Source organism: Hipposideros armiger, unplaced genomic scaffold, assembly GCF_001890085.2.
Source record: "Hipposideros armiger isolate ML-2016 unplaced genomic scaffold, ASM189008v1 scaffold_418, whole genome shotgun sequence".
NCBI classification, from domain to species: domain Eukaryota; kingdom Metazoa; phylum Chordata; class Mammalia; order Chiroptera; family Hipposideridae; genus Hipposideros; species Hipposideros armiger.
This window is the reverse complement of record NW_017731768.1, coordinates 944,542-971,684: the sequence shown is the minus strand read 5'-3', so window position 1 is coordinate 971,684 and position 27,143 is coordinate 944,542. Positions and strand designations below refer to the sequence as shown.

General features: G+C 43.0%; 1 protein-coding gene across 1 annotated transcript in view; it reads right to left on the bottom strand.

Annotated features, from left to right (window-relative positions):
* Positions 1 to 1,302: 1,302 nt before the first annotated feature.
* The window catches only part of PACRG (parkin coregulated), a 435,406-nt gene continuing 409,565 nt past the window's right edge, over positions 1,303 to 27,143 (bottom strand). The window contains exon 5 of the mRNA XM_019664256.1: positions 1,303 to 1,971. Coding sequence (XP_019519801.1) covers positions 1,811 to 1,971 — 161 coding nt within the window. The 3' untranslated portion in view covers positions 1,303 to 1,810. The remainder of the gene's footprint in view (positions 1,972 to 27,143) is intronic.

The window sequence follows — 27,143 nt, the reverse complement described above, 5'->3', positions numbered from 1 at the left end:
ATTTGCCCAAGGCCCGTGAAGGGCAGAGCCGGGAAATGAGCCTGGATATTTTAATTCATGGCTAAGCGGTGGGTCTTCTCACTCCTACACCAGGCAGTTTTTGTGGACTGCCTGAGAGCAAGAGGCCAGGCCCATTTCTATGTGAGGCCAGGCTTGCTGCTGTGAATCCTAACAGAGTCAGGTGGGAGATTCCAGGAGGAACTTTCAAAGGCACCAACAAGGCATCGTCTTTCTAATAGTATCCTAGACTCTGGTCCCTTCAAACCTATCACCGATGACAGGACAACAGTGGTGGGTGCCATGGCCCATCACGGTTTAGAGGAAAACCTGCCTTACCCTGTTGATGTTTGCTTCTACCTATGCCTTTTCGAAATATTATACATGAAAGCCAATTTGTCTTATGCACTCATGCGTCTCCATTTATCCTAAAAAATGCTGACTGAAACTAGGTGGTAGCTAGTTAGATGCTAGATGTCATATGCTGAGCCAGGCGTCGAGGAAGGTGAATAATGAGCCAGTTTTCGCCCCTGGAAATGTGTGTCTTACACAATTAGTGACAGTATCTCTAGGCCAGTGGTCAGGCATGGTGGGACGCATCTCATTTCTTAGCTTTTGTGCAGAAACTGCACTTTGCTACAGAGTGGGATACTTTGGTCAATGCGTTTGTGGGCAGTCACAACATTTCTCAGGTCTGCAGAGTCAGGGGTCTGTCTTTATGAAGCTTTCTGGGCCGAGTTTCAGATGCCCGGAGCTCACTGCCCGATGCAAAACCATCGTCGGGCTGAGTACCCTGGGCTTCTCTCCGGGTACCTTTTTGCTCTCTCAGAATGAAAACGTGCATGTTCATTGCCATCAGACCTGCCCAACAGAGAGGTGCTGTGAGAACCCATCCGACGAGCAGGAGGAGGCTAAGGAGACTTGCCAGGGAAAAGAATTTGATTTGTTTCACAGGGTAATCATTAAGGTTAAGTGATTAAAATGTATCTAAGTCATTTTTCCAAAAATGATTTAGACAGCCTGAGCAAACTGCCGAGTAACATTTTGTCAGTAACATGCCAGGTCCTGATGTGGCATGTCACAACACAGAGGGACGAGGATTCAATCTAGCATTTTCAAAGTCATGGTTGCCTTTCACCCTAACCCTGCCCCCCATTCTTCTCTCAGCCTCCCCCGCCCCCACCCCATCCACATAGAACTTGGAAAGCCCCTGCAAGCCCAGATCACCATGGGCTGGGAGCATTAGTCACGATTATAGCTGAGGCTCAGAGCGGGCTGCCAAAGTGTGCTACTGTAATTGGAATATAGATTCAACAGTTTCATTGAATGTCAAAGCACATTGTCCTGCATAGCTGCCGGGAGAGGTGCTGGTGAACTGGCGTTTCTCTTCCATGACAAACACCTATTAAGCAGTCAGCATCAACTCTTCCCTTACAACCTCTGACATCACCCTCAGGGCAGGCACACAAAGAACAGCAATCGCTGAATTGCGTATGAAAATTATAGTTTTATTGTCTCTACAACTGGAGGTTTCACTCCGACTCCTATTCTGTCCGAGCTGTATAAAGAAGCAATTCTTCTCGTAGAACAAATAAGCACAGTACACTATTGTAGTCTAAGAAACAGGCACTATTTATGTATTGGAAGGCCTTGCTCTCAATAGGGCTGACAGTCCAATGGACCATAAGCCACTATTTTAGCAGCTGTAGCAAAGAAAACCAGAGCAGTCACAAATAATGAGATGCTGACAGCAGCAGACACCGACGATGGGAACACTGAGGGAAGCTTCCTCCAATCACAGCCGTCCCCACCGTTAGTTCATCAAGCACGACTCGTAGGTCGGGACCATGTACTTGATGTTGATGAAGGCATCTTCCCCTCCGTAGCGCTCGAAGGCTTCCAGCGTCTCCTGGATCAGGTCGCCAATGTTCTCCCTCTTCTGCTGGCTGTAGTCGATGCCGTCTCCGGAGTTCACTGGTTCAGGGAAACACACAAAGAGGCCCGTTATTTCTCTGCAGTTTCCTGGAAAAGTCCTCCACCTCAGTCTGGGCATTTTCTCTGAATGCGTGTTAGGAAACGCAAGCATTTAACATTTTTACGTGATCTTTCAGAGTTTTAGGAGTGGTAACAAATATATGGAAATGCAAAGTCCCAGATTGGATCTGATGACAATTTGTCTACACCAGCGGTTCTCAACCTGTGGGTTGTGACCCCTTTGAGGGTCGAATGACCCTTTCACAGGGGTCGCTGGGTACTCGTATGTGGGCGCCTCTGCATGTGGGCCTGGAGACGGATAGAGGAGCGGTGTCTCGGTTCCTAAGACCATTGAAAATATGTGTTTTCTGATTGTCTTAGGCGACCCCTGTGAAAGGTTGAGAACTGCTGGTCTACAATAAAGAAATAATAACTATATGAGTGAGGTCGTTATGGCTACAATACGGTTCATGAGTCAGGGAACCTTTTTCTCAACTCTGATAGTTATATAAAGGCTGTTCTCTCAGGCCTTGAGTTCTTCAAAACGGCAACATGGCAGATTGAGAAGGAGCAGTCTAGCGTTAGGCTAGGGTGTGGGCCTTGTGGTTGAAAATGGTACATTCTGGAATGGGAGGCTGGGCCCATCCCCGTGTCTCTGCTGCTGTTGTACCTACGGCAAGTTCTGTCTCCTCTATGTATTACTAATGCAAGAGGTCAGGTCTCTGAAGTTTGCCAATCCTTCCAGATGCAGAAGGACTGGAGGAAACTGCCTTCCCAGCTGCGACAGCTCCTGACAGATCCCTGAATGTCTGGGTGACAGTCATTAGTCATGATTTTATGGGGACTTTGTGCCGTTGCTGGTTTGGGAGTCTAACTACGCCCAGGCAAGGCGGCCAGCCCGGGTGGGGTGCTTGGGGACCCGACTAAGGCCCAGCCCCACAGAGAGAGCCCTGGTGTGACCACTGCAGTCCCCTCTCAGGCTCCTGAGGGAAGGGATTTCTAGGGCTGGCCTCTGATGGCCTTGGGAGCCTACGTCGGAGCTACTCTGCTCTACGCAGCACACTCATTCTCAGACCACGTGGGTAAGGAGGACAACACTGCACCCAGCCTGTGAGAAGTCCGGAGGAATTACCCAAGTACAGGGCGTCTGACGAACATGGGAGACCTTTGCTTCAGTCCAGATGACTAAAGTTCCACAGTATTTTTTCTCTAATAATAGTCGTTACACACATTCATGTTGCATTTCAGTCACAGATTTTCAAGGATTTCAACATTTGCTCTCCCAGTGAGTGAGTTGTCACTGTGCTGGTGGTGACATCCCCCCCTCCCCTCGACCATCTTATCTGTGATGGAGGTGAAGACAGCAGGCTGGACTGAGAGGGCCCAGAGCTCAGGACACGGGGCACGACATGCACCGTGCAAGCGAGCACTTTACCAGGTAAAGTGTGTGTTTTATTCACATTTCAAGTGAGGCTCCAGAATGTTTATCTTGCTTGAATGTGAAAATAATAGAGGGGAAAAAAAATAGGATTTCAACCCTTTTGTCCCGGGTTGTTTTTTTGGACATTTTTGAAAAAAATTGAGTTATGGCTCAGACCAGAAATAAAAGTAACAATTCCAATCCCACACAGCATGGATAAGCTGTTCTTTTGCTTGGTTTTTCTAGAAATGTATTAGAGAAATATCACTGTCTTCTACAGCGTAGAGAAAATGAATAGCTCTGCTGACTAGTTTCTTTTGGTGGGGGTGGAGGCGGGCAGGACTTACTACTAATTTGCAGTAAGAGATTATGAGTCATACAGCTATAGTGCATATCGATTTTTCATAACAAATGAACTTAAAATGGTTCACTAAGCCATTGTAATTAGGTGGGGTTTTTTCTTCCTCACGGTAGACGCCTTTCTGCTATCACATGGAAAGCTAAGTTCAAGTGTGATTTACAGAGTAGCTGATTATCTAAAATACCCACATATGGTATACAGAGCAAACGAGGGGTGTTCGAACAAAAGGCATCATGCCCTATTGTTTTTGAGCAAAAGCTAAACTTTTCAAAACAAAAATGTAGACAAATACACTCCAAGTACACAGGCTTCAGTTGTTCTTGTTAGATTGGCATGGTGGTCTGAGCATACAGTCCCTGCCCTCAGCACTGCCCAACAGGCAGGGCGGTGGCTTGGACCCCCTTGAGGGCACTTTCCGGTAGGAGAAGGTCTTTGGGTGGAAGTAAGAGAGAAGAAGGAGGTAGTAGTGTGTGAGGAAAGGAAAGCTGTCGGGAAGAAAGTCCACGAGGGCAGGACAAAAGCCACAAAGGTGTCAGAGAAAGGGGCAGGAGGGACAGGGACACACAGCGCGCGTGTGACAAGTGGGATCGATATTGGAGAACGGGCCTGTTAGGACCAACTTCAGCCTCCAGTTGCTGAGGAGACTGTCCCGCGGGAATCTCTGTCTCTGGCTGGTCTTCGTGTCTTGGAAAGCCTTGCTCTCAAAGCCAGATGACAGTCTGGTCAGGACAGAGGTGAACCTCGGGAGAAGGTGGCATGAGCATGTGTGCACAGGATAGCCAAACCCACGGCACAAGCCTCACGGCAGGCACACGGAAAGTGTCATTGTCACCAGTGAGTGGTGACAGCCTTGATCCAGTTCCATATGGACAAAGACATGTAAATTAATCACTAATAAATGGTGCCTTTTGTTGGCATATTAGTCAAAAGGTCAAGAACCGAATAGACCACGGGACAGACATATTTTCCTGACAGAGGCAGACAGGGTTTGGAAAGTCTGCACACAATGGGTGGCTTAACACACCCTGTTCTTCCCACTGCCTTCCAGAATGCTGCAATGACAAGCAATGCCTTATTTTAATAATAACCTTTTCTTACTTTTTAAAAAAATATGTAACTGTAGGAGTAAGTAAACTATGTAGCTTTTTTGTTCCTCAACAGTGTAAAAGCCCAAATGATAAAAAGAACAGAAGTTCTTATTCAAAAAGTGAGTTGGAGTTAGAATAGTTTGTGGTTGCAGAATGCGTGTCCCTGGGGCAGAAAAACAAAGATGCAAAAAGGAACACACGCTTTCTTTTCCATGCTGTCGTGATGACAGGGCACAGTTTAGTGTCAAACCGTGAGGAGAGGCAGGTAAAGCAATATGGTTTTCATTTCAAAACTGTTATAACACTGTCAGTGTCTCTGAGAATCTGAACTTCAGATTAGCTGACGCTCACCATCTTAAACACATGTGATGCTGTTGGGAAATATGCTGTGAGAACAGGATGCTTAAGAAATGGTTATTTACAACTGTCAATTCTGATTAGGAAGATGATATTTCAGTCTAGGAAATGGGGAGTCTATTTTATGTCCAGCAGCTAAAAAGATACATTGATGATGGAAAAGATATGTTTTATTTATAACCCAACAAGTAGGACCGTAACAAAGGTTTAAACCCAATTACGTTTGTTTCTTAAGGGAGACTATGCAAGTAGAGTAGAAGGGATTTCATTCCTCTTAGAGATTCTTGGATGCAGGAGCCGTGCGGCTACTGCGTGAACACTGTTATTCCTGGTTAGGCATTGATTTAAGTGCATTTATTATTCTGAATGTTGAAATTGGTTTTGACTATGTAGGCAGTATGTGTAAGCACATGCATATCCTTTTTCTATCTAACCCTCTTCAAACTGTTCTCTTTCTAGATGCCACACTGGTCAGAACTGGGACTCGTGCCTGTCTCCGTCTCAAGTCTGGTAACGGCGTCGTCCCTGTGCATGAGCTCAGCTCATGACTGTGACATGACTGCCATAACACCTTGTCACCAAGGGCCACTGCAAAGGGAGGTTACATGAGACACACATTTCACATGGATGTCTGCTATGCAGTGACATGGGCCTGTCGCAGACACACGTCATGTGGGATTTTGATGAACTATTCTCTGAGCACGTTTGCAATTTCTGGACTGTGTAGAAGCTTTCTTCTTTTTCTTTTTTCTCTTTTTTTTGAGTTACTACTATTATAGGAAAAAGGGAAAAGGAAAAAATGCAAAAAGGAAAGTGTAATTGAAGGCACCGGAAATATAAAACACATAAATGCTTACTTCAGGTTGCTTATTCAACATACCTGAGCTATTAGTCACTTGGCACCAACGGATGAAGTACTTTATGAAATCCACCTATACTTTCTGGTCATGACTAAGAAAATAAAGAGGCGTGATTTCTGGAAAAGAAGTGCTCTGTTAATTTCGCAGGTCTCCCGTGGAAGCAGCAGCAATGCCCCAAAACAGGAAAAGCATGACCACAATGGAGCAGTGTGGTCCCCTGGGCGGGGGTGGGGAGCACCCGTGCCCACTTCCCCCTGTCATCCTGAAGGTGCTCACAACTTGGGTGCTTTTATTAGAAGCCAAGGACCCAAACATTCCTAAAGAAAACCTGAGCTTGGGAAATTCAATTAAACCCCCGCTGAGAGAATCAGGAAATAAGAAGGAATGACTCAAGTGATTGTCTGGAGGTCAGAGGATCCCTGACAATCTTCACGCTCAATACCAACTTTTGGGAGGTCGGTTTTATGATGTAACTTGCCATGCTCAACAACAACAACGGTTTGTGCTACCTCTTAAGTGCACCTGAGCTCTTTCAGTAACTGTAGACATTTGCAAGGACCTCAGACAAATAAAATGATGATTAACCTGGTGGAACACTAGTCGCTGTGGCCCTGGGCAGCCAGGCAGACGGATGCTCTCAGCACGCCCAACGCTGAATCACAGTCATAAAACCAAGGCTTTGAAGTAAATTGCTACTGACGCATCATGGCTTCGCTTCACTCTCCTTCATTCCATCACTGCCTCTCTGGCCATTTGTGTGTGGGGTCTGAAGGGCTGTCAGGCATGGCCACTTTGCATGTACTGTACTTGAATGTGAATCCAGGCCAAGTCCAGCCAGAAGCTTTTCTCCATATGAGAGCATCCATCGTTACAAAGCAACCTGCAGAGAGCACATGGTCACCCCATTTCTCCAGGTGAATGGCTGGCGAGCTCAGCGTGCAGCGAGAACTCTGGTCCTACGGTGTGTGTCCATGGGGGCGGGACAATGTGAAACAACACGGAGAGGAATTTACACAAAATGCTAACAGAAGAAACCAGGTCGTTTCTTTCTGGATCAGAAAAGGCATGTTTGGTTTCTCAAATGCTGAACTAAAAGAGTTCAAGAGCTCTGAAGCCCAGATGAAGGAGTTTTGCCTGTCAAGACCTGTGAGCTTTGATGGCGCCCGTCACCACCGAAGCTGCATTCCTTCTGATTGGGCTTCAGTGATGTCATGTTCTGGAAAGAGAAAGCGAGCCCTTGGGGCCTGGGACCAGGTCTTGGCAGGCACGTGCGGGTGGAACCTACTGCAAACATTCTTATTGTAAAATGTTTCTTGATGACATTAAACCGTCACAGATTTTTTGTTGGATGATTCTGAACAAACTCTCGCTTTGGGTTTAGTGGATTTAACAGTTACAAGGTTTAGATGATCCAAACAGTAATTCCCTTTTTGCATTTACTGCTGTTTAAACAGGATTTCTCCCATAAAATTTGGAATATTACAGTGGAAACAACTGTGAATTCCAGTCTGATCCTTTGTGGAGGTGAGGGAATGGAAAAGAAAAGGAAGATGGGAAGAAAACCGAGGACCCAATTCATTTTTCTGTGCTGAGTAAGAGAAGGCACCTTTTGGGAAGACGTTTTGAGGCTATCTATTGCACTTTTAGAATCCTAAACAAATGATTCTTTCACTCGCTGTTTTTAGCTTTGCTATGGTACTTTGAGGGGACTGATCTTTTTTTTTCTTTCTTAACCTTAACATATCACTCCATTCAGAATTCTGGGTGTTTCCATATTTGGCCCAAACTTGGCCAACCCTTCCTTGGCTGACTTCATGTCCTCTTGTAAAAATGATGGTTTTCAACATACCCTGAAGTATGACCGTACAATGGATATTTCCAAGTCTTGGTTCATGGGGGTGTGAATCAAAGTTGTGATGGTTTTGCAGCCAAAAGCTTATAATAACCGCAGCATCTGGCATGCTAGAGATGCACAAGGGCTTAAATACTTCAAATCTGCTCAGGTCTTGTTGACATTAATGAAATTCACAAGATTTCTTTCCTCTGAAGGTACAGGCTTTGAAGCAAGACCTCAATTCCCAGCTGGGTGTCTCTATCGCTCTCTTTTCCTCGTTTTTTGACACTGGAGGTGGTGACTAAAGCAATAGGCTATGGAGCCATCATAGTTTTGAAAGCTCAAGGAAGAGTTTTCATCTTCTGAATGGGGGCACTGATCACTTGTGAAACTGAAGATATCATGGATGTTGACCCAATTGTCAATGAAATATTTAAATTTCCCATCAGATAGACAAGGAAAACTTCTAAGCAATTGCAATTTTCCAACTGCAAAGTAGATTTATTTCTCTAAGAAATTAACAATGATACCAGTGGAGTGTACTGGTACAGTGGAAAGAAAGTTTATATAATTAGTTCTAGTTAAGAAAGAATGCCATCAAAAACTCAAATTATTTGATGCACTACCAAAAATTATTCCATTCTGCTATTTTAATGTCTATATAGATTTTGATTTCTTAGAATAAGGACCTAATGTATAGGTTAATTTATTTTATGTATTTAATTTATAGCAATTTGTTGAAAAACCAGAAGATGAATTAGGTTCATCTCTGATTAATGGGTAGTTTGACATGAAGTTATATTGAGAAAAACGGGTAGATTCACCAATGTATCCTGCTCAGGATAATTATAACAATAAATCCAGTAGCCATTAAATGAAATGAAAGCTTAATGCAAGTTTGTGACGTGACAGCGTATCTGTTTTCCTGTAGGCCTACCTGACTAGATGGGCAGACTGTGTTGGCAAAGGAGCAGAGAGTTCTAAGTCCCGCTCTGTCCTCAATCTATTCCCTGCTGGCTTAACTCCTGGTGGAGTGATAGCGACAGCCACAATACTAGCAGAATGTCACTTAAAACTAAGACTAGTCCTTTGAGCTAAATACTATTATTGGCTCCCCTGCACTGAGGAGCTGACTGAGGTGTAGAGAGGTGAAATACCTTGGTAGAGTAACATGAGCAGGATGTGATAGTGGGGTACTGAAAGAGAGGAGTTGTGGTAGGTGTCTGCTGCAGTGCAGCCAGGAGGGTGATGGGAAGGCCCAGAGAAAGGTGTGAGCACCATATGTCAACATGATAGAACGACATGCTTTGCAGAGCTATACGCTGGGAGACAAAACTCAAGGCTGACCAGTACCAAGGGGTTTTTCAGTGCCATACGATACACCAGCAATATGGGGAAATTCTCGGATCTGTTTCATACTCCATCCGTCCTATTTTTATGAGCATTTACAATTTATTTCTAGATGTGTAGGTATTAGTTATAGGGTCTTACAGATGGGGACACTTTAAGGCTTTAATATGTGTGAACTAGAGAAGCAGCCTGAGAGTCACTGCCCAGGTGTCATGGCTACTTGTGGAGGGACACCTGGTGTGGTGAGACCCACGATGCTGGGAAAACCCGTAAGAGCAGGGTTTTAGGAAGAGGGTGACGAGGTGAAAAGTAGGGATTGTGTAGGCATCTGAATGGTCTTTTTATATCCTTAAAATACAAAATAACAACAACAACAACAAAACACCCCCAAAACCCAAATTCAAGCCACAGATGTTGGAAGGTTTAGGAGTCCAGGTGCAAAGTTCCCATTCTCCATGAAGACTAGGTGGGTCTACAGTGCTCCTTGGGGAACTTGTTTCTTACGACTCCAGAACAGTGCCTGATGGGATGGAATGCTGTGTGGGGGCCCTCACCAGGTAAGTCCTGACATCTGTCTGTCTGGAGCAAAGCCCTGAGTCTGGGCTCAGATTAGCATCCTTGACTCTGGCTTGTTAAGCCCAAGCGTAGCTTTTGTCAAGGCTAGTGTGGATTTACTTCCCCCGAGAAGCTGGCTCCACACTCACTGTTCCTTCTTTTGAATTCCTAGAGCAATAGCCAGGAATCCCTCCACCTCCCTTTTCTACATGTCACTCTTGCATCCTTAGGAAGTGTTTCGTGCTTACTTAGTTTCCGTACATTTTACCACCTTTTGAAGGATAGGATCACACCGCATATATTATAAACCTCATTCACTGGCATCAAATACAAACTGAACACTTGTGAAAGGGATGAATGAATGAATACATTACGACTTTGTGGGTTTTCTGAATCCAGAGATGATAAAGCGAATTCAGTTCTAAATATGGTACATTGTATCGTAAATGTGTTGACCACAATTTGCCTAATTCTTCTTCTTTACTTACTATTTACTTACTAGTGAATTCTTATCCATGGAAATGGTATTTATGTGAATTTGAAAAGGTTTGTACATGGAGGGTCTCGATAGCTAGGTCGGCTCATCTATTTTCCAGAGTCCTGCTTGGTTTAAAGTGGGCCTCAGCTGGATCTCCCTTCAGTTTGAGAGGAAAAAACCTTTTTCCAAAATGAAAGATCAGATTATCCCATTCAATATATTAGCAGCCTTTGCTCCAAGGGGAAGAAAATGCTGGATTTTTAATAGTGTTTTCATTTAATATGTAAATTTTGTTTAATATGATTTCTTCTATAACTAACTACATGGTACTTTTCAGCCAACTCAATAAATAGCCAAATAAATTATTTCAGTTGGAAAGGAAATATTGATTGCTGCTTTCAAGACTGATGCAAACCTATTGGAAATAATTTTACTACTTTAGACTGATGCTGAAAACTTATAAAAATGAGCCAGGATGACAGCTGTCATCACCGTTTTCCATTTCCAGGAAACATTAATGAAACCCATTTTTATATCTGATTTTGTGTGTGTGTGCGCGCGTGTGTGTGTGTGTATGTACGTGTGTGTGTGTGTGTGTGTGATTAAGGCACAAAAAGAGAAAAAAGAAATGTGAGGTTTCTAACAAACGTTATCAGCACATGCAGTAAGCTATGAGGAGATGTATTTCACAAATTATCTTTGCTAGAACGTTCATCGCTGTAATGAGCTCAGAGCTCAGAAGGCCCTGTGCATCCACACTGGCCGTCTCCATAACAAAGTTGGGTTAAACTGTTTTAGATTGATGGCCTGCACAGTGGGGCATGGAGTCACAAAGGAAAAGACCTTCTTGGCCTCCTTGACGTACAATTTGTTCTGTTGCAAAAAAAAGAAAAAAAAAAAAGAAGAAGAAATTAAACTCACTAATGGTGCTTCCAATGAATAAGCACGTTGTACTGTTTCTGGATGTGGCCCGATTCTGGCATATATATATATCTCAGCTTGCCTCAACTATCTACTCTTTGGAAATTCTAAAATGAATTATTAGATGCAAAACTTGGATAGGTTTCCAAGCAATTAGCTGGAAATTTTACAGAGCGGGAGAATCTTTCTCATCAAATGAGCTCAATTAATGCAAAAATAATATATTTAATGAACAAATTGAAGCAATCTGCTGTGAAAGTGACAAAATGAACCTTCCAGCCTGTTACAGCTGTCTCAGTTTAAAATAACCTCGCACTATCTTTCAAAGCTCCGACTACCAATTTTTATCAGCTTCTACACGGGTGAGTTAAATGTGGCAAGAGTCATCCACTTTTGCCCACAAGCCTCATAATGCACAATGCAATCTGAAAATACTTGGGCCTGACTAAGAACATGTTTACAAACATTTAGGGCTTCACCAAAGTCCAATCAAAGTTTTGGCCACATGGTCAAAAAACAAAACAGAACAACAACAACAACAAAAATAACACCCCCCCCAAAACAAACAAACAAACAAACAAACAAGCAAAAAAACAGAGAGAGAGAGGGGTATCTAAATTGTGGGTGGAAATGAGAATGTGACCGTTTAATTTGCCACCGCAGCACAATTGGGTTTGCCCAAGAACTGAAATTAAAGCTTGCTGGAAGTGCTGATAGGTGACATATGCTGACTTTTGATACTTTTGAATAAAGAACATTTATTTGCTTGTTACATTTTTATCTCTTAAAATTCCTCAGTGTAGTGCACACAATTGCTTTCCTGTGATTCAGGATTTTAAGAGTAGGTGAGTCCAGACAAAGGCAGCATGGAAATAAAACACTAGTGTCCCCAAGTGGCTGAGGCCTTGTGGGTGGGCTTCTTGTGGAATGCAAACAGCTCTGCCTCCCAGCTCCATGGGATGTCAGCCTGTTACTGAGTCTGATTGAAACAGGTGTAATAACACCTACCTACACAGACAGGTGGGAGGGTAAAATAAGAGCAAATATGTTATGTCTTCATGAATATAGTCAGCTGTTGACCAATTGCGGGAACTACTATCATTGCAGCCACTATGATGTCAGGTTGTCCAGGATTTAATTCTCCTCCCGGATAGGACAGGAAGCATGGCCCACAGAACACTGGGCAGTAAGCTTTTCACTTTATTGTTTAATGAGATGTGCTTACTCCTCAGCCTCAGAAAAAGAGCAGGACATGGGCCGCTGTGTCTTCACATCACAAAGGAGAGGGAGCTTGCCGTGATCTGGGTCCCCACCTTCGGGATGGTCACGACTCACGTGGAATTACTGTCCTTGCCTAGATCAGTCCCCTGGAACCTGCCTGCATCTCTGATCAGGATGCGTGGTTGTGGGACTTTACAAGGAAACAATTTGTGGCTGAAGTTGACACTCAGTAGTTTTCCTAAGTTCCATTTTTCTCCTGGCTGACTGGTGAGAGGCAGTCCCAGTAAACCAACAGGAAAGAGTGGTTTTGTTTTTCAAAGCAAACCTGAAACTTGTGCCTCAAGCCACAATAAGGTCAATATCATGTAGCATTCCTATGGACTTCTGTGCAAAATAATGTATATTCGGGTTTCCTTATTTTGTGTTTTGGGGTACTAATTGGCACTTAATATAATACATACTAAGAACAATGTGCTGTAAGACCCATTTTATAGCAAGCAAGTAGCTGGAGAGAGAGAGAGAGAGAGAGAGAGAGAGAGAGAGAGAGAGAGAGAGAGAGAGATAAAGAGAGAGCCCTTCCCTACCAGGACAAGAGAGAGTAGAACAGGAGAAAGAATTGGGGCATTGTTCTCTCTCCTGTCTTGTTCCTACAGGAGTGGGGTGCAGGCCTTTAGAGAACCTCTCCTGCTTTCTACTTGGTAGCAAAATCACCCCATCCTCCACTTCACGCATGGGCCTCTGAGCCCAAACAAACCCTCCTCCTCTTCTAGATTCTTCAAAGTGTGGCCCTAGGTCCCTAGAGGTGGTGGAGGACCTCAAGACTCCTGCCCAGCCAGGCTCCGGAATATGGTATTTGCGTAGTAGACTCAGAGCTCTGGGCAAACGTCCTGGAGAAAAGCATCCTCACGGAGCTTCTGACCAGGTGGCTGTGCTGTGTCAGGTCTGGACAAGGAAGACCTCCAGGAGGCTGACAGAGACATGGGGACCAAGGGCCTGACTGATTCCTGGCCCCTGCTCTCCGGCCCCTTCCGGGAGCTGTTATCCTTCAACGACCCAAGGCCTCTACGAAAATCATTCTGTTTAGTTCCAGACTCTTGGAAATACTCCCAACTGAGGCACTCCAGGCTCTCTAGACGAGACCTGCGTGCTTGGACTCAAAGGCCTGCCATGGGACGGTGGGTCCTTGTACGTGGCTGTTCATGTTCTTATAGGGACCTCTGTCTCAGAGGAGCAGCTCTAACTCTGAGGACCTCGGGAGCCATGGGAGTCTGACGTAGGAAGCGTCGGCAGACAGGCCACCTTCCTGGCCTCTGGGAAGACACCACAGCCAGGCTATAGGATGGGGGCTGGCAAGGCTGACCACCCCGACATGACTGTGGGCTTGGGCTGTGGGAAGGGTCCCTGCAGGGGCAGCGGGAGCACCTCGTGGGGGGAGAGGGCAGCTGCTTGGCACAGAGATGGGTGGGGCCTGCCTGCTGCTGACGCACGTCTTCCTCATGCTCAGAACAGCTGCTGTTTGCAAACTGGCTTCCCAGAGTGAGGACAGAGGATGAGACTGGAAACCCATGCAGGGAAACAGGACCAGGTTCTCATCTGAACTCAGACGTAGCTGTCAGACCTCTGTGGTTTCAGGAGGGTGGAGTGAGGGGACAATGTGGAAACAGGAGTGTTTCAGAGGGTGAGAAGCTCAGGCAAGGAACAGAAGTAGGTAGGTGCCATGGCAGAGAAGGGCTGGACGGAGTGCCCTGTGCAGGCGACTGGGGGGGTCTCCTGAGCAAAGTAACTTTAAGCGGAGACCTGAATGCTGGGAAGAAGCGAGCGATGCAGCAAGCAGCCTGGGAAGGATGTGAGCAGAGCAAAAGTGCCTGAGGTTGGAACAAATTGTCATCTGATGGATGCACGACTTCACCAAGTTATAGTGTGCACTCTTCTTAGTACTGAGCTTTGCCACACATCATTGTAATTGTTAAAGACTGTGTTAACGGCTGGGAAGTTGAAGGAGTGTAAATTACTGAGCCAACTCCTCCAGTTAGGGACATTACGTCTGCTGCCAGATTTCCACAATTCTAGATAATGATGCAATAAATGTTTCTGTGCGTACGTCTTTTTCTTTAGTTTTATTATTTCCTTGAAACAATTCTCACAAGTGAGGTTACTGTTTCAAAGAATGCAAACATTTTGTAGTTACTCGTGTATATATTATATACCATATTGGTTTTCAGAAAGGTTATGCCAATTAATGATGTTACTAGGAACGTATGAGCTTACCTGTTTTACCACAGCGTCGGGTGTTAGAATTAAAATTTTGTTAATTCAGGGTATGTAAGGTATTACTTTAAGGCTACTTTAGTTAGCATTTTTCTAATTACTAAAGAGGGATAACATTTTTCAATGCTTTTTTTTTTTCCATTTTTTTTTCCCCTTATGAGAATGACTTGTTCTTATCGGTAGCCTATTTATCTGTTGGGTCATTTTTATAAAAGAAACAAAGTTTCATAACACCCTGGAAAGCTATGGAGTGGACCGATCTCTAGAGTTAGAGTTTTCTAGTGCATGAGACAGTCTAGCATTCATTTCTTTTTGATTGACACAATAAGCACCATTTCAGAGAGCAGAGGATGCCTGGAAAAGTTGCTGTCAGTCTCAAGGTGCCCCAGAGACAATAGTACCCTGGGAACTGAAAGAATTTGAGGGATTGTGTTAAGAAATGCAGAGGAAATCCTATAATCAATAAATTACTTAGAGTAATTTAATTATCATCTCCAGAAGGAAGAACATTTACAAGTGATTAGGTTCCCAAAAAACTTTCCTGGTGATTGCCCCCTCCTCCCCACCCCCCTACCTACTACCCACCCACCGTCCACTCATCCGTTTGTCCTCCTAGGCCATCCTATGAAGGACCACACTCAGTTACCTGCCAGGCTAATCACAGGCAGAACCTCCAGCACCATTTGGTCCAGCCATCATGTTTCTAAAGCGCCTTAAATCAAGACTTTGGGGGTGACCTTCAAATTGGATTATGTACAAATGGGACCATATAGAAATCACTGTTATTTTGGTGTAAGTGTGAAAAGTGTTGATGTGTTCAATGTAAACATTCATGATATACTGTAATTAATTTAACCTGGTGTTGGCATTTCTACATGTTTAAATAGATAGGGAGCCCCGTAAAATGAAAGTGGCCCAGGGACTCTTGCCTCCAGGAAGCCCAAGCTGGCGGCTGGGGGGCAGATAGCTAAGAGACAGGTCCTCGTAGGTCTTGGAAGATAAACTTTGAGAATGCAGATGGAGGTGAGCCAGAGCATTTGTTCTAACTGAAGGTTAAAAGATCAGGAGCGGTGGAAACTAAAGTCTGCTATTTATCTTCGGGCTAGGGACAGTGCAGACAGCTGCAACATGAGCCTCTGTATAAAGCCAAGCCAAAGACCTTAACCATGACCTCTGGTTCGAGACGTGCTGATAACTAACTCCTTCAGGCACAAATAAGCAGGGTTGTGTCAGTTTTGTTTTGAGGTCGGATAATGATCTTGCCTGCCCTCTTTAGTGAATTAATAATTAATAATAATAATAATAATAATAAACAATCAAATCTTTACATTTTCTTATTTCAACTTAACTAACAAAACAAGCTTTGTAGTGGGAAGAAAGTTGCATATGAGATTGAGAGCAGATTTTAAGGTAAAAACAAACATTATAAAAGGATTTTGAATTTCCAATTGACATTGAGCTATGGCAAGGTCAAATTGATAATTGCTATGCCATTCAGTTAATTAAGGTAAATATAATTATTTGGATAGACACTTCAGTACATGTGACCTTTAACGCTGAATGATCTGGGCATTTCTTTTACTTTTTCACTTCTTTTTAGGTGGTTACAGCCTGTTATAAGATATAATGTTACAGATTAAGAAGAAGCCAGCTGTTTACAGAGACCGGAGTGAAACATTTAAAGCTGTTTTTCTCCCATTGAAAAGCCACAGGCAGGTCTATGTATCGCCCCACCTGAAGGACCAAGCGGGGATAAGATGCATGAACTATATCGCAGGCCTCACGTGTCCGCACGCGCACTGCTGCAGTCATTACTCTGATACTGAGTGTGTCAGGAAACCATTGATAATTCCTGTAAAAAACTGCATAACTAGTACCCCAAACGTTACCAACATAAAAAGCCAGGTAGTAAATAAAACTACTCAAAATTCTAAATTCCTTTAAGTCCTGTTGCAGTCGAAGGAACTAAATTAAGTCACATTTTAATTTGTTTTACTAATCTCCTTAAAAATCCTAACAACTGAAATAGCAAATCAGAACTTAGAGAAAGGAATAGATTTTGGGGGTATTTTCTGCAAAATGAAATTGGAATTCTACGAAAAATGGGCTTGCTAAGTCTTCTGATAACCCCAGGGGCTGTGGCATTAAAGGACGGTGCTCCAGGGAAAACTGCGTTGGCTGCCAGGCGAGACCACTGGCTCCCAGAGCTAAGTTGTCCCTTACCTTCCGCTTCCAAGATGTAAGGGACAACTGCACCTGCCTGCAGCTCCTTAGCAAACTTCTGAGTGGGCCCCAGCTCGGTGCTGCACGGGCCTGCAAACACATGTGGGGCCTCAGGACACCACACAGGGACTCTGAATTGACCCTCTGGGGAGAGTCAGGTGTCAGCATCAGGCCAGGAGTGCTATCGGGTTGTCGGAAAAGTCATGACGTATTTTTTTCTATGTTTTTCGTTGCAAAAATGCATCATGACTTTTCTGACAACCCAATATTTACGTCTCTTAATTTAGTCCTTAAACATATGTAATCCCTTTAGGAAGGGGGTACCTCCTAATATTTGGATTATTTGGTCTTAAATATATATTGGTTCATGTCATTCTTCTTTCTGTATCCAACAAGAATTGTAGTAACAGAGAAGACAAAAAGTATTGGATTAAACTGGAATGCATTTAAGATTTTTTAAAATTAATATTTACATGTGCTCACAACAATAAAACATTGTTTTATATTTAACCAGATGACATTGCCAGTATTCAACCATGCTTGACTTGCGAAAATGTCAATTTTGCATGATTTAATCTAAATTTCAATTCTTATCATATGGTAGGCACTAGATGTTCTAAGTATCTCTTATATATTTAACTTATTGAATTTTAATTCTCAACAACTTTGTGAAGTTGGTAATGTTATCCACAGTTTTACAGATGAGGAGCCTGCGGTATAGAAAGGTGAGGTCTGACTTCCAAGCATAAATTTTAACCACCATATACAAAATAATGAAATGTCATTATGGATATTTTGACCAAGAAATTCAGTTGTGATACATATGACAACAAAATGAAATGAAAATGTCTCATTAAACAAATTTTTGACAATGGACATATTATTTAACTAAATGAAAACTGCTTTCCCATATATAAATATATATATATATATATATATATATCTTTGAAATAATAATGTACAAATTATTATTTTGAATTACCATGATTGGTAAAAATTAAACACAAGAATAGATATGGTTGCCAGAAAATGTACTGTAAAATAAAGTTTTTATTTTGCCCTTTAAAATGCCTCTTTGCTTTCCGGATTTTCTCAAATGGTTCTCTTTTCCCTGAGCTGCCATTTTATATTTGGGGAAAGCTGAGATCAACATTGACAACATGACTTTTATTGACTAATTTCAAGTGTAAGTTTTGTTTTTTAGAAAATTTCCTTGCTTTTCCATGGAAAGAACTTGTTTAAAGATGCCATCTTCACTAAGCCTAAGACTTTTTCCATTTGTATTATGCTTTTAAAACTGTTTTATAAAAATATTTCCATAGGGGATACAAAACAATATTATGATGACATAATTTGTTTTAGTCCCATGAAGTTCCATATAAACACACATAAAGCAACATTATAGCAGATTAACTTTCTTATGAGATTAAATTCTCATTAATATATTTTTAATGTTTTATGAAAAATATTTTAATACAAGAAGCACAATTTCCTCATCTATTTTACTACAATTGAATTTTTTGTTTTAGATCATTTTCATAAAAATATATTTTATTTCCTAACCAAAAGTCCACTTTTTTCTTAAGCAAATAATAGGGTCATATTCTGTAATTGCTATTGGAGGTATCATGCTTGAAAGTATCTTAGCAAAAATAAAATCTAGGTTAGAATTGAAAATTAGGAAAATACGAGAGAGCATTAATACGGGACTTTATGCAGACATGTCAAAATGTGGTTACTGCTGTTATTTCTTTTCACAGTTATCTCTTCTATATTCATTGATGTTGAAACAACATGATTTTCTAGATTCTTATTTAATTTTCAAAAATGATGAAAACTTCCTTTATAAATCTTACCACACTGTAAGCCTACCTTCTTTATCTAGTAAGACCTAATACGTGGTACATGTAATGCTTTTGGATATTTGTGTTACCATCCTCCAATTCTCATGTGGACTGTCATTATATATGTCTTGTTGTTGTGTCATCTTCTTAATCCCTCTATTCTTCATGTGGAAGATAAGCATCTTAGTCTCACATCTTTTTGATCTCATGGACCATGTATATAGACAATAACAGAAATTACTAAAAGTTATATCCCCAATTCCTGATGCAACTATCAGCTACACAGCAGTCGGACTGAGGAGACTGCATTGCATCGGTCAGACCATTGCCTTGGGTCACCTGGAAATGAGCACGAAAAGCTTAATTCTGTTGTGCTTTGGTTGCCCTTTGTGAAGCCTGTTTCAATATCAGGATGGAGACTAGAGCTGGCTGTGGGCCTCTGTAGATTCCAGACAACAGAGCTAATGTTAGCGCCCACACCCAGCTTGTCCTGGTGTGTGTCTGCATGTGTGCTCCCACGTGTGTGTGTGTGTGTGTGTGTGTGTGTGTGAGAGAGAGAGAGAGAGAGAGAGAGAGAGAGAGAGATGCTGCGATCCCCGGCAGGAAGGTTTAGGCACTTCCATTCTATTAGAGCTGAAATCAATAGTTCATTACTTACTGTTGTTCATGACCTAAGTGTCATTAAAATCTCCAAAGAACTACATGGTTCGTAGGATTTTCTGGAACTTTAACTGACTGTGAAAACTTTCATATTAAGAATAAAGGGAAGTCATGGAAAATCTTTTCCAATACCTTGAATAATTCATTGACACACTGGGAAGGTGTCTGATGAATACTAGCACTCTGTCGGGATTTACATTCAGGATCAGTCTCTATCTGTTTCTATCTTTGCAAAAATTCCTGCGAGGGTGTGAGGTTGCAGTCATTTCAATGAGACCCGGTCAGAAGGTCATACCCACCTCTATAAAAGTGAACTCAGAAGGAATGGAGAAAAATATTTTTAGAGAAATCGGAAGAAACTGAAGTTTGAATCAATCTGGTTTAGGATCCTTGATGTTATGAAAGAATAGGAAGATGGCTGATTAGGGAGTGGAAGTATGTTTGAATAACCCACTATTTAAAACAAACACTACAGCTGTGAGTTTCCTACAATATTTCCTTCTTCATTCTGAATACATTATGCTTTATTTTAGTGAGAAATCTGTTCAGTGCAACATAGTAGACACTGGATTATGTTACCAAAATATCTGGACTCGCCACTTGTCAAAGTGTAAGAATGACGCAGGCCCATCCTACACCCCACATCCCTTCAGTTTTCAAGGCTGTCACCCTTTCCATCTCCAAAGCCACCGCCACCCATGATCTGTCTCCAAATTCATCTTCCTATTGCAATAACTTCTGCTTTCTGTCCCGTCACATTCATGCTTTACAACCACCTAATTAGACCTTTATTAACTCGGGTTGTGTTGCTTTTCCCCACTGGTGAAAACCTTCGGGAATTTACCATGTTCTGGTCAATGACTCCCAGCTTCTTTGGCCTGGCAGGAAGCCCTTTGTAACTGGCTCGAGGCCAGCCCTTATCTCCCAGTCCCCACCCATAGAACGTTAGGCTCCAGCCAAAGGACAATCGCTATCTCCACACTAGACCAAGGGGCTCCCCACCTTCCCGTTCCCTCATGCTAGACTTACTTCCCACTTCTGCTTACTGAAATCGGTCAACATCATTTCATCTATGAAGCCTTTCCTGATCACACAGGTCAGGAGATATTTTTCATCCCTTTACTCATTTACATGGTGTTTATGCTTCTCTTATTACCAAGTAACCCATTTTACATATTGTAAAAAATGTCTCTTTTATAAGAATTAAGTTCCTTGAAGACAGGAACCATCTTTGACTCCTCTGTGGTGTCTATCTTAATACGGTGGATGTTCCAGAAATGTCTGTTGGGAAAATGAATATGAAGGAGCAATGTTGCTGCAGGACAGGAGGGGGCCTGCTCTCCTGCTGCTCCCCTATTGTTGGATGAGAGGGACCCAGGCTGCAGGGCAGGGTCAAAGCAGGCAAGCAGAGGGGTCATCTGGAGGCGGGGCACAGATCCGGGAACCAAGACCCAGGGAGAATCTGCAGGAACATAGGGATTTGGTCAGTCAGTGCCTCCAGAGAGTTAATCTGTGTTAGGATTTGTAGGAGAATTCATTTGCTTAAGGATCCTTATTCAGGGGAGAAGACAGGAGACGTAGGCCCTAGGAATGCGGCCACACCAAGTTCATCCTCCCTGAACTTGGACTTCATGTTAAGCTCATGCAGATCTATCTGACTTCATTTAATTCAGTGTTGTTTACAAATGACCATTCTGCGAAAGCCACCCTGTTGAGTGCGCTCTCCTTGAGCCATGATGCAGTAACATTAACAGTGCTAACATTTGTTCAGTGTTTTGATTGCCAGTTGCTGAACTGTGCTTAAACGTATTATTTCATCTAATCTTTGTAACAAAACTGTGAGGCAGGTGATATTATCAGCATCCTTATTTAGAGCTCAGGCCACTGAGAGTTAGAGAAACGGAGCAATTTTCCCGAGTTCCCACATGCATAGATGAGACAGCCAGGTCTGGCTGGGGGGCAGGCCCGCGGCTCTCAAGCCACCCCACTCCACTCCCCACTACCCTGCAAGCTCCTTCCTATTGGCTCAGTCTGGGGCTAGCCCATCAAATTTGCATAGGCCAAAGAAAGTGGCAGCAACGGCTTTGGTATTTCGATGATGATAAACATTTTTGGCCCCTTGGAGCATTCTCTCCTACATTACAGGTTATGAATAGAATGTAACCTCATTGAGGCAGTCATTCAGTGATTGCTGTGTGTGTGTAAATTAAGTGAATTTGGTTTTGGCGGAGAGAGGATTGGCAGTGATTTGTGGGTCTGGGTAGTTTAAGTGCGATAAAGGTCGAGAGCAGTTGGCCCACCTGGGTGGAACTCGGTGAACAAGTCACCTGACTTGTCCAGTCTTCATTTCCTCATGGGTAAAACGGATGATAGCTTCTCCCTCCTGGGACTAGTGCAGGGTCAGGAGGGATAATGTTAGTGCACGTGCCACTTATCTGATGTCTACTCAGTTGACATAAAGTCATGCACCGTATGACAACATTTCGGCCAACGGCGGGACAAACATACGATGGTGGTACCATAAGATTATAGTAGAGCTGAAAAATTCCTATCACCTAGTGACATCGCAGCCAATGTAACGTTATAGCAGAACCCATTCCTCTCGTGTATGTGGTGATGCTGGTGTACACAAACCTACTGCACTGCCTGTCATAGAAAAGTACAGCCCATACGATTACAGTAGAAGGGAGACCACCTGTAGTGTATGACCGCACAATGATGAAGTCACCTAATGACTACTTCCTCAGGATGCCTCCCCAATGTTAAATGTCACATGACTGTAGTACCGTCACTGTTGGCATTTAGACTGCAGTGGTCAGGGAGTTAGTTAATAGAACAACACTGAGGAACTAGATTGGTTAGTTATAAGACTTTCTTAGTTTCCACTGAATTCTATTTCAAACATAATCTTAAGTATTTAAAAATTAAAAACATTTATACAAAGAAATATTGAGGAAGTCGATGGAAAAATTAAGAGATAATTACAAAAGAAAAATGGACATAAGACTAATAAGAGGAATATAATGACTCTTAATCTGTAACATCCGTAAGTAAAGTGCTTTGGAAAAACTTGGGAAAAGGAACCACATTAAAAAAATACATCTTTTAACTGATTTGGTCCTAATGCATCTAATGTCAAATCACAAAAATTAGTAAACGAAAACAAAATCGAAGCAGTGGCCTGGACAACAGCCGGCCCGGCACAGAGGTCAGCTCGTGAAGGACATGAGCCTCTGCTCCCATGGGGTAGACATCAGCACAGAGAAATCCAAAATTGTCAGCAGAAGCATGGTTTCCAGTGACCATTCTCAGCCCCCCACCTGCGTGCCACAGTCTAATATCATGATGGCGTTGGGCTGACCTTGGTGTCTGCCTGACCTTGACGCCTGTCCTCCCGGATCAAGAACTGCTTTTATCACTTGGTTCCAACTTTACTGGTCATGGTCTTTTGATCTTCACGATGGCAATTCATAGTTAATTGCACTAATGAAGGGAAGCCGCTGAGTAAGTCACCCTGAAAGAACATGGAGTCCTAAATTCACTTGTATTTCTCTTTAGAATGTATTTGATGACTTGTGCTACATACATACCCCCAAAATTGCAGTTATTTTAGGTATGACATGAAACTGATTTATGTTCTCTGTGGATTCTGGGAAGGTAATTGGGACAAGCCATTCACAAGTGTTTGGTAGTATGAATGAGTAGTTATTTTGTGATAAAAAGTTTTCTATGCATTATTTTTCTTAGATAATGGAGAGCTAATTTTATGCTCAAATTTCAAGTAAGATGCTATACAAAATGAATCAGCATCACAAATCTTGCAACATGGAAATTTTAGTTTCATTAGTTCCCACTTAAAGGTACAATAATTGCCGAATTCTTTTACACTCATTTTAAGTTTCGAATGTGGAGTAATGCTCATAGTCACAGAATGTTTGCTGTCTGGTGTGCACTTGAAGACATTGAATCTAATTCAGCAATCCTGCAAGACAGATCTTATTATCCTCATCTAACAGATGGAGAAACTGAGGCTGAGAAACCATAAGTGACTAGTCCCAAACCCGCGAGCTGGCAGGGTCAGAGCTGCACCTGGGCTCAGGTCTGTGGGCTCGGCCTCCAGGGCCCTGTTACGAAAGACACCCAGAGCACACAGGGACAGAAGGGCGGCTCCTCACCACACCGCGTTTATCACTCCTGTGACTGACAGCTCAGCGTCTGAATCGGATGACGGCGGCTCGCTCCAAACACTGTTAGTGACTGGAATATCAAGAGCATCAGATGAAACTGCCATCAAGGAAAGAAACCTGAGACTCTCAGGGAGGGTCCATGACTAACCATCATCACAAGCCGAATATGTCTCCTCTTTCAAAAACAAACGCTAAAAAGGTGATACAGGATAAATGTTATTTGAATAATGTCTAAATCCTGTGGGGAGAAAAGAAAGAACCTGGAGGCCTAAGCTCTGAAAAGCATTTCCTTAATTTCTAAGAAAAGCAAAAGAGACAGAGTTCTCCAGTGGTATGTTCTGGATGTCTCCAGGAAGCTCCGGCTCACTCCGTGGGGTGAGGTTTCCACAGCCACAGCGCCAGGGGCAAAGCGTGGGCCTGGGCGGCTTCATTCAGTTATTCTCCCATGTAAAGGGGCGGAAAGTCTCAGACATCCCCCCAAAGAATGGCTGGTGTCCTTGGCTCCAACACTTCAAGTGTCCAACACTATCTGTGTAAACAGTTAGGGCTCAGGGTGTTCATTTAGGGTGCGTGTAGAAGTGAAGGCCAAAACTGAAAAGAAAAAGGTAAGAAATGTAGACCTTTGAAGGGGTCCCCGCAGCTGGTTCAGGTGTAACTCTGGACCTTAGATGGCTTTGTCAGCAAGTAGTCGGGGGACCCCGGCACTGCCTTTCAGGGACAGGCTGAGTGGGACCTTGGACATGGCCATGGGGACCAAAGTGGAGGTCCAGGCTGCGCGGGCTTTCTAGCTCCGCCCTGCGGTGGGGTAGGGCTGAAACCCTTCTGGAGGCGGGGGTTCCCACTGGCTGTGGGCTCTGTTCACTGGGGAGGGTCCCTTCCCTTTTGTAAGCTCAGGGGGACCAGATTTTCAAACTGCTGATTAGACTTCATGAAATGAAAAGGGAGAGAACGCCAGAAATGGATGTGAACCTGGTGTTCGTCCTCCGGGTGCCTCTCCTTAGGGCTCTTGAATTTGTAGCATCTGTCACCCCCCAACATTGTTTTCATCTGACAGTGCCACCAACCAGTAAACAGAGACACTTTAAAATTAGGTGTGAACTATTCACATTCCATCTGCTCTTTGGAAAAAATATAGGAACAGATGGGTCTTTAAGGCAATACATATATGTATACAGTTACATATAAATATACACATACAAATACATGTATACATACGCACACATACCTATATACAGACACATAATACACACACATGCATATATACACATACATATACACATATACACACCCATAGACATATTTATATATAATATTTGTAATATATTTATGTAAGTTCCCCATTGTGGGAAACTTTTTTCCTCCAAAGAGCTTTTCTTCGGGGGACGGACAGCATGGACTCAGTGGGAAACATGTTTCATGGAACATGACAGAGGCTCATATTAAGAACAGTGTGGCTGAATGTATCATGAACACACCAGCTATTCAGAAGGTGGTCTTTGACAGCCATTCATTTCCTATGGCAGAAATTATACTCATATACTCTAATATATTCTAATATACTCATATTCTAATTAATAAGAATATTAATATTCTAATAATAAATATTCTAATATTAACTGAATATTAAGTTAATATTCAATTAACTCAATTGCCAATTCTTGACTAAATTCAAGTTTTTAATACTTAAAGGGGGTTTATATAAGAAGCATGGTCTTGCGAAAATGTTTTTGTAAAACTGGCTATGGAACCCAACATTTCGTCTTTGTTTTTGCCTCTTTCATATTTTACAGAATATCATCTTATTACTATGTTATTATATGTAGTAAACATAAATGTCCTGCTTTATGTATCAATAATAAAATATGCATTATTTTCCTAAAAACAGCAATCCATGTGGATATTCCCTGACAATAAATATTTATGGACAATTCGCACTAGTTTTATCATCCAACCCAATTGTAAGAGATGTGAGTTCATCATTCAGTCTGGAAGATTTTATAAACCACTGAGTAATGAACTCCCATCCATTCCAAAAGACATGGCCTATAAAATAGTATGGATTGCCAGTAAATAGTTATTCTGATAAAATATTCCATCCACCCCTCCACTTCCACAGAGTAGATCATGCTCCAAAATATGCATAATTTTATAGATGGAAGAATAACTTTTGAAAGTGATTTACATGACAGGACCATGTAATATAGCACTTTCCTTCAAATTCTGGAGTGAAATCGATGCAAGCAATTGTGTGTGTCATGACGTGGCCGCGTGCTGAGTCATCCACTCGTTCCAGCATCCTGGATAAATAGCTGGGCTCATTTTATATTTGGCAGTGAAATCAAACCAACAAATGCTGATGGGGCTCCTACTGTGGGCAGCTCTCTGCCAGGTGCTGTCATCTACCTACAGCAAGTTTATCACAGCACACAGTGTGTGCTTCCTAATTACGCCTTGGACCCCGTGTCTCCGAAAGGGACCGACCGCTGTGACGGCCCTGCTCCTCGTGTGCCTGAGTGGGTGCCCACCTCCATCCCTACCACCGTGGGTGTGTTCTCTCCCTGGGACTTTGTTTCTGCTTTAGCTCTCTGGGCTGGGCCACTCCCCAGCAGTTTCACTTTCACATATCTCCATGGCAACCTTGGCTTCTCCTGCCATGATACACAGCACGATTACTTTAAAGATGGACTCTAGGTTCCGTTTGATGTTCAGATCGTGCTAGGAACTGAGGGTACGTACAATGGTTGACAGAAGACCCTGTCCCTGACCTCCTGGGGTTCCAGTCCAACAGGGAAGAGACCATTGAATAAATAATGATGTCTACCAGGCTCTGGGAGCATAAGACATGGACCCCTGCCCTGGCATGGGGGGTCAGGGCAGCTCCTGAGTTCGGGTGCTTGGGGGGAAGCCTTAGGAAGAGAAAGAGAGGGAAAGAGGGGGTTAAAGGATTACAGGCAAAGAGAGCAGTTTGAGCAAAGGCCCCAGGGTGGAAGAGAGTTGACTGTTCAGAAACTCAAGTAAATAAATCCAGTGGACGTGGGTGTTTGAGGTGAGGCTGGAGAAGCAAGCTGGAGTCAGGTGATATCAAGTGATATGGGCCACATACAGTCGTCTTTACTCTAAGGCAGCGGTTCTCAACCTGTGGGTCGCAACCCCTTTGGGGGTTGAACGACCTTTTCACAGGGGTCGCCGGGTACTCGTATGTGGGCATATCTGCAAGTGGGCCTGGAGACAGATAGAGGAGCCATGTCTCGGTTCCTAAAACCATCGAAAATATGTGTTTTCTGATGGTCTTAGGCGACCGCTGTGAAAGGTTGAGAACCGCTGTGCTAAGGGTAAAACAGAAGCCTAAGGGTGGTTGTAAACAGAAAAGCGAAACAATTATTTTACATTTTGACTATTGTTTGGACAATACTTGAGGGAGGGTAAGTTAAATGGCTACACACTGTCAAGGTGCCATGTGATGACAGTAGTGTGGTCTAGATTGAGAGAAATGATGACACACTTTTGGGAAAAAAAGTAGAACTTGGTGTTAAACTTGATAGAGT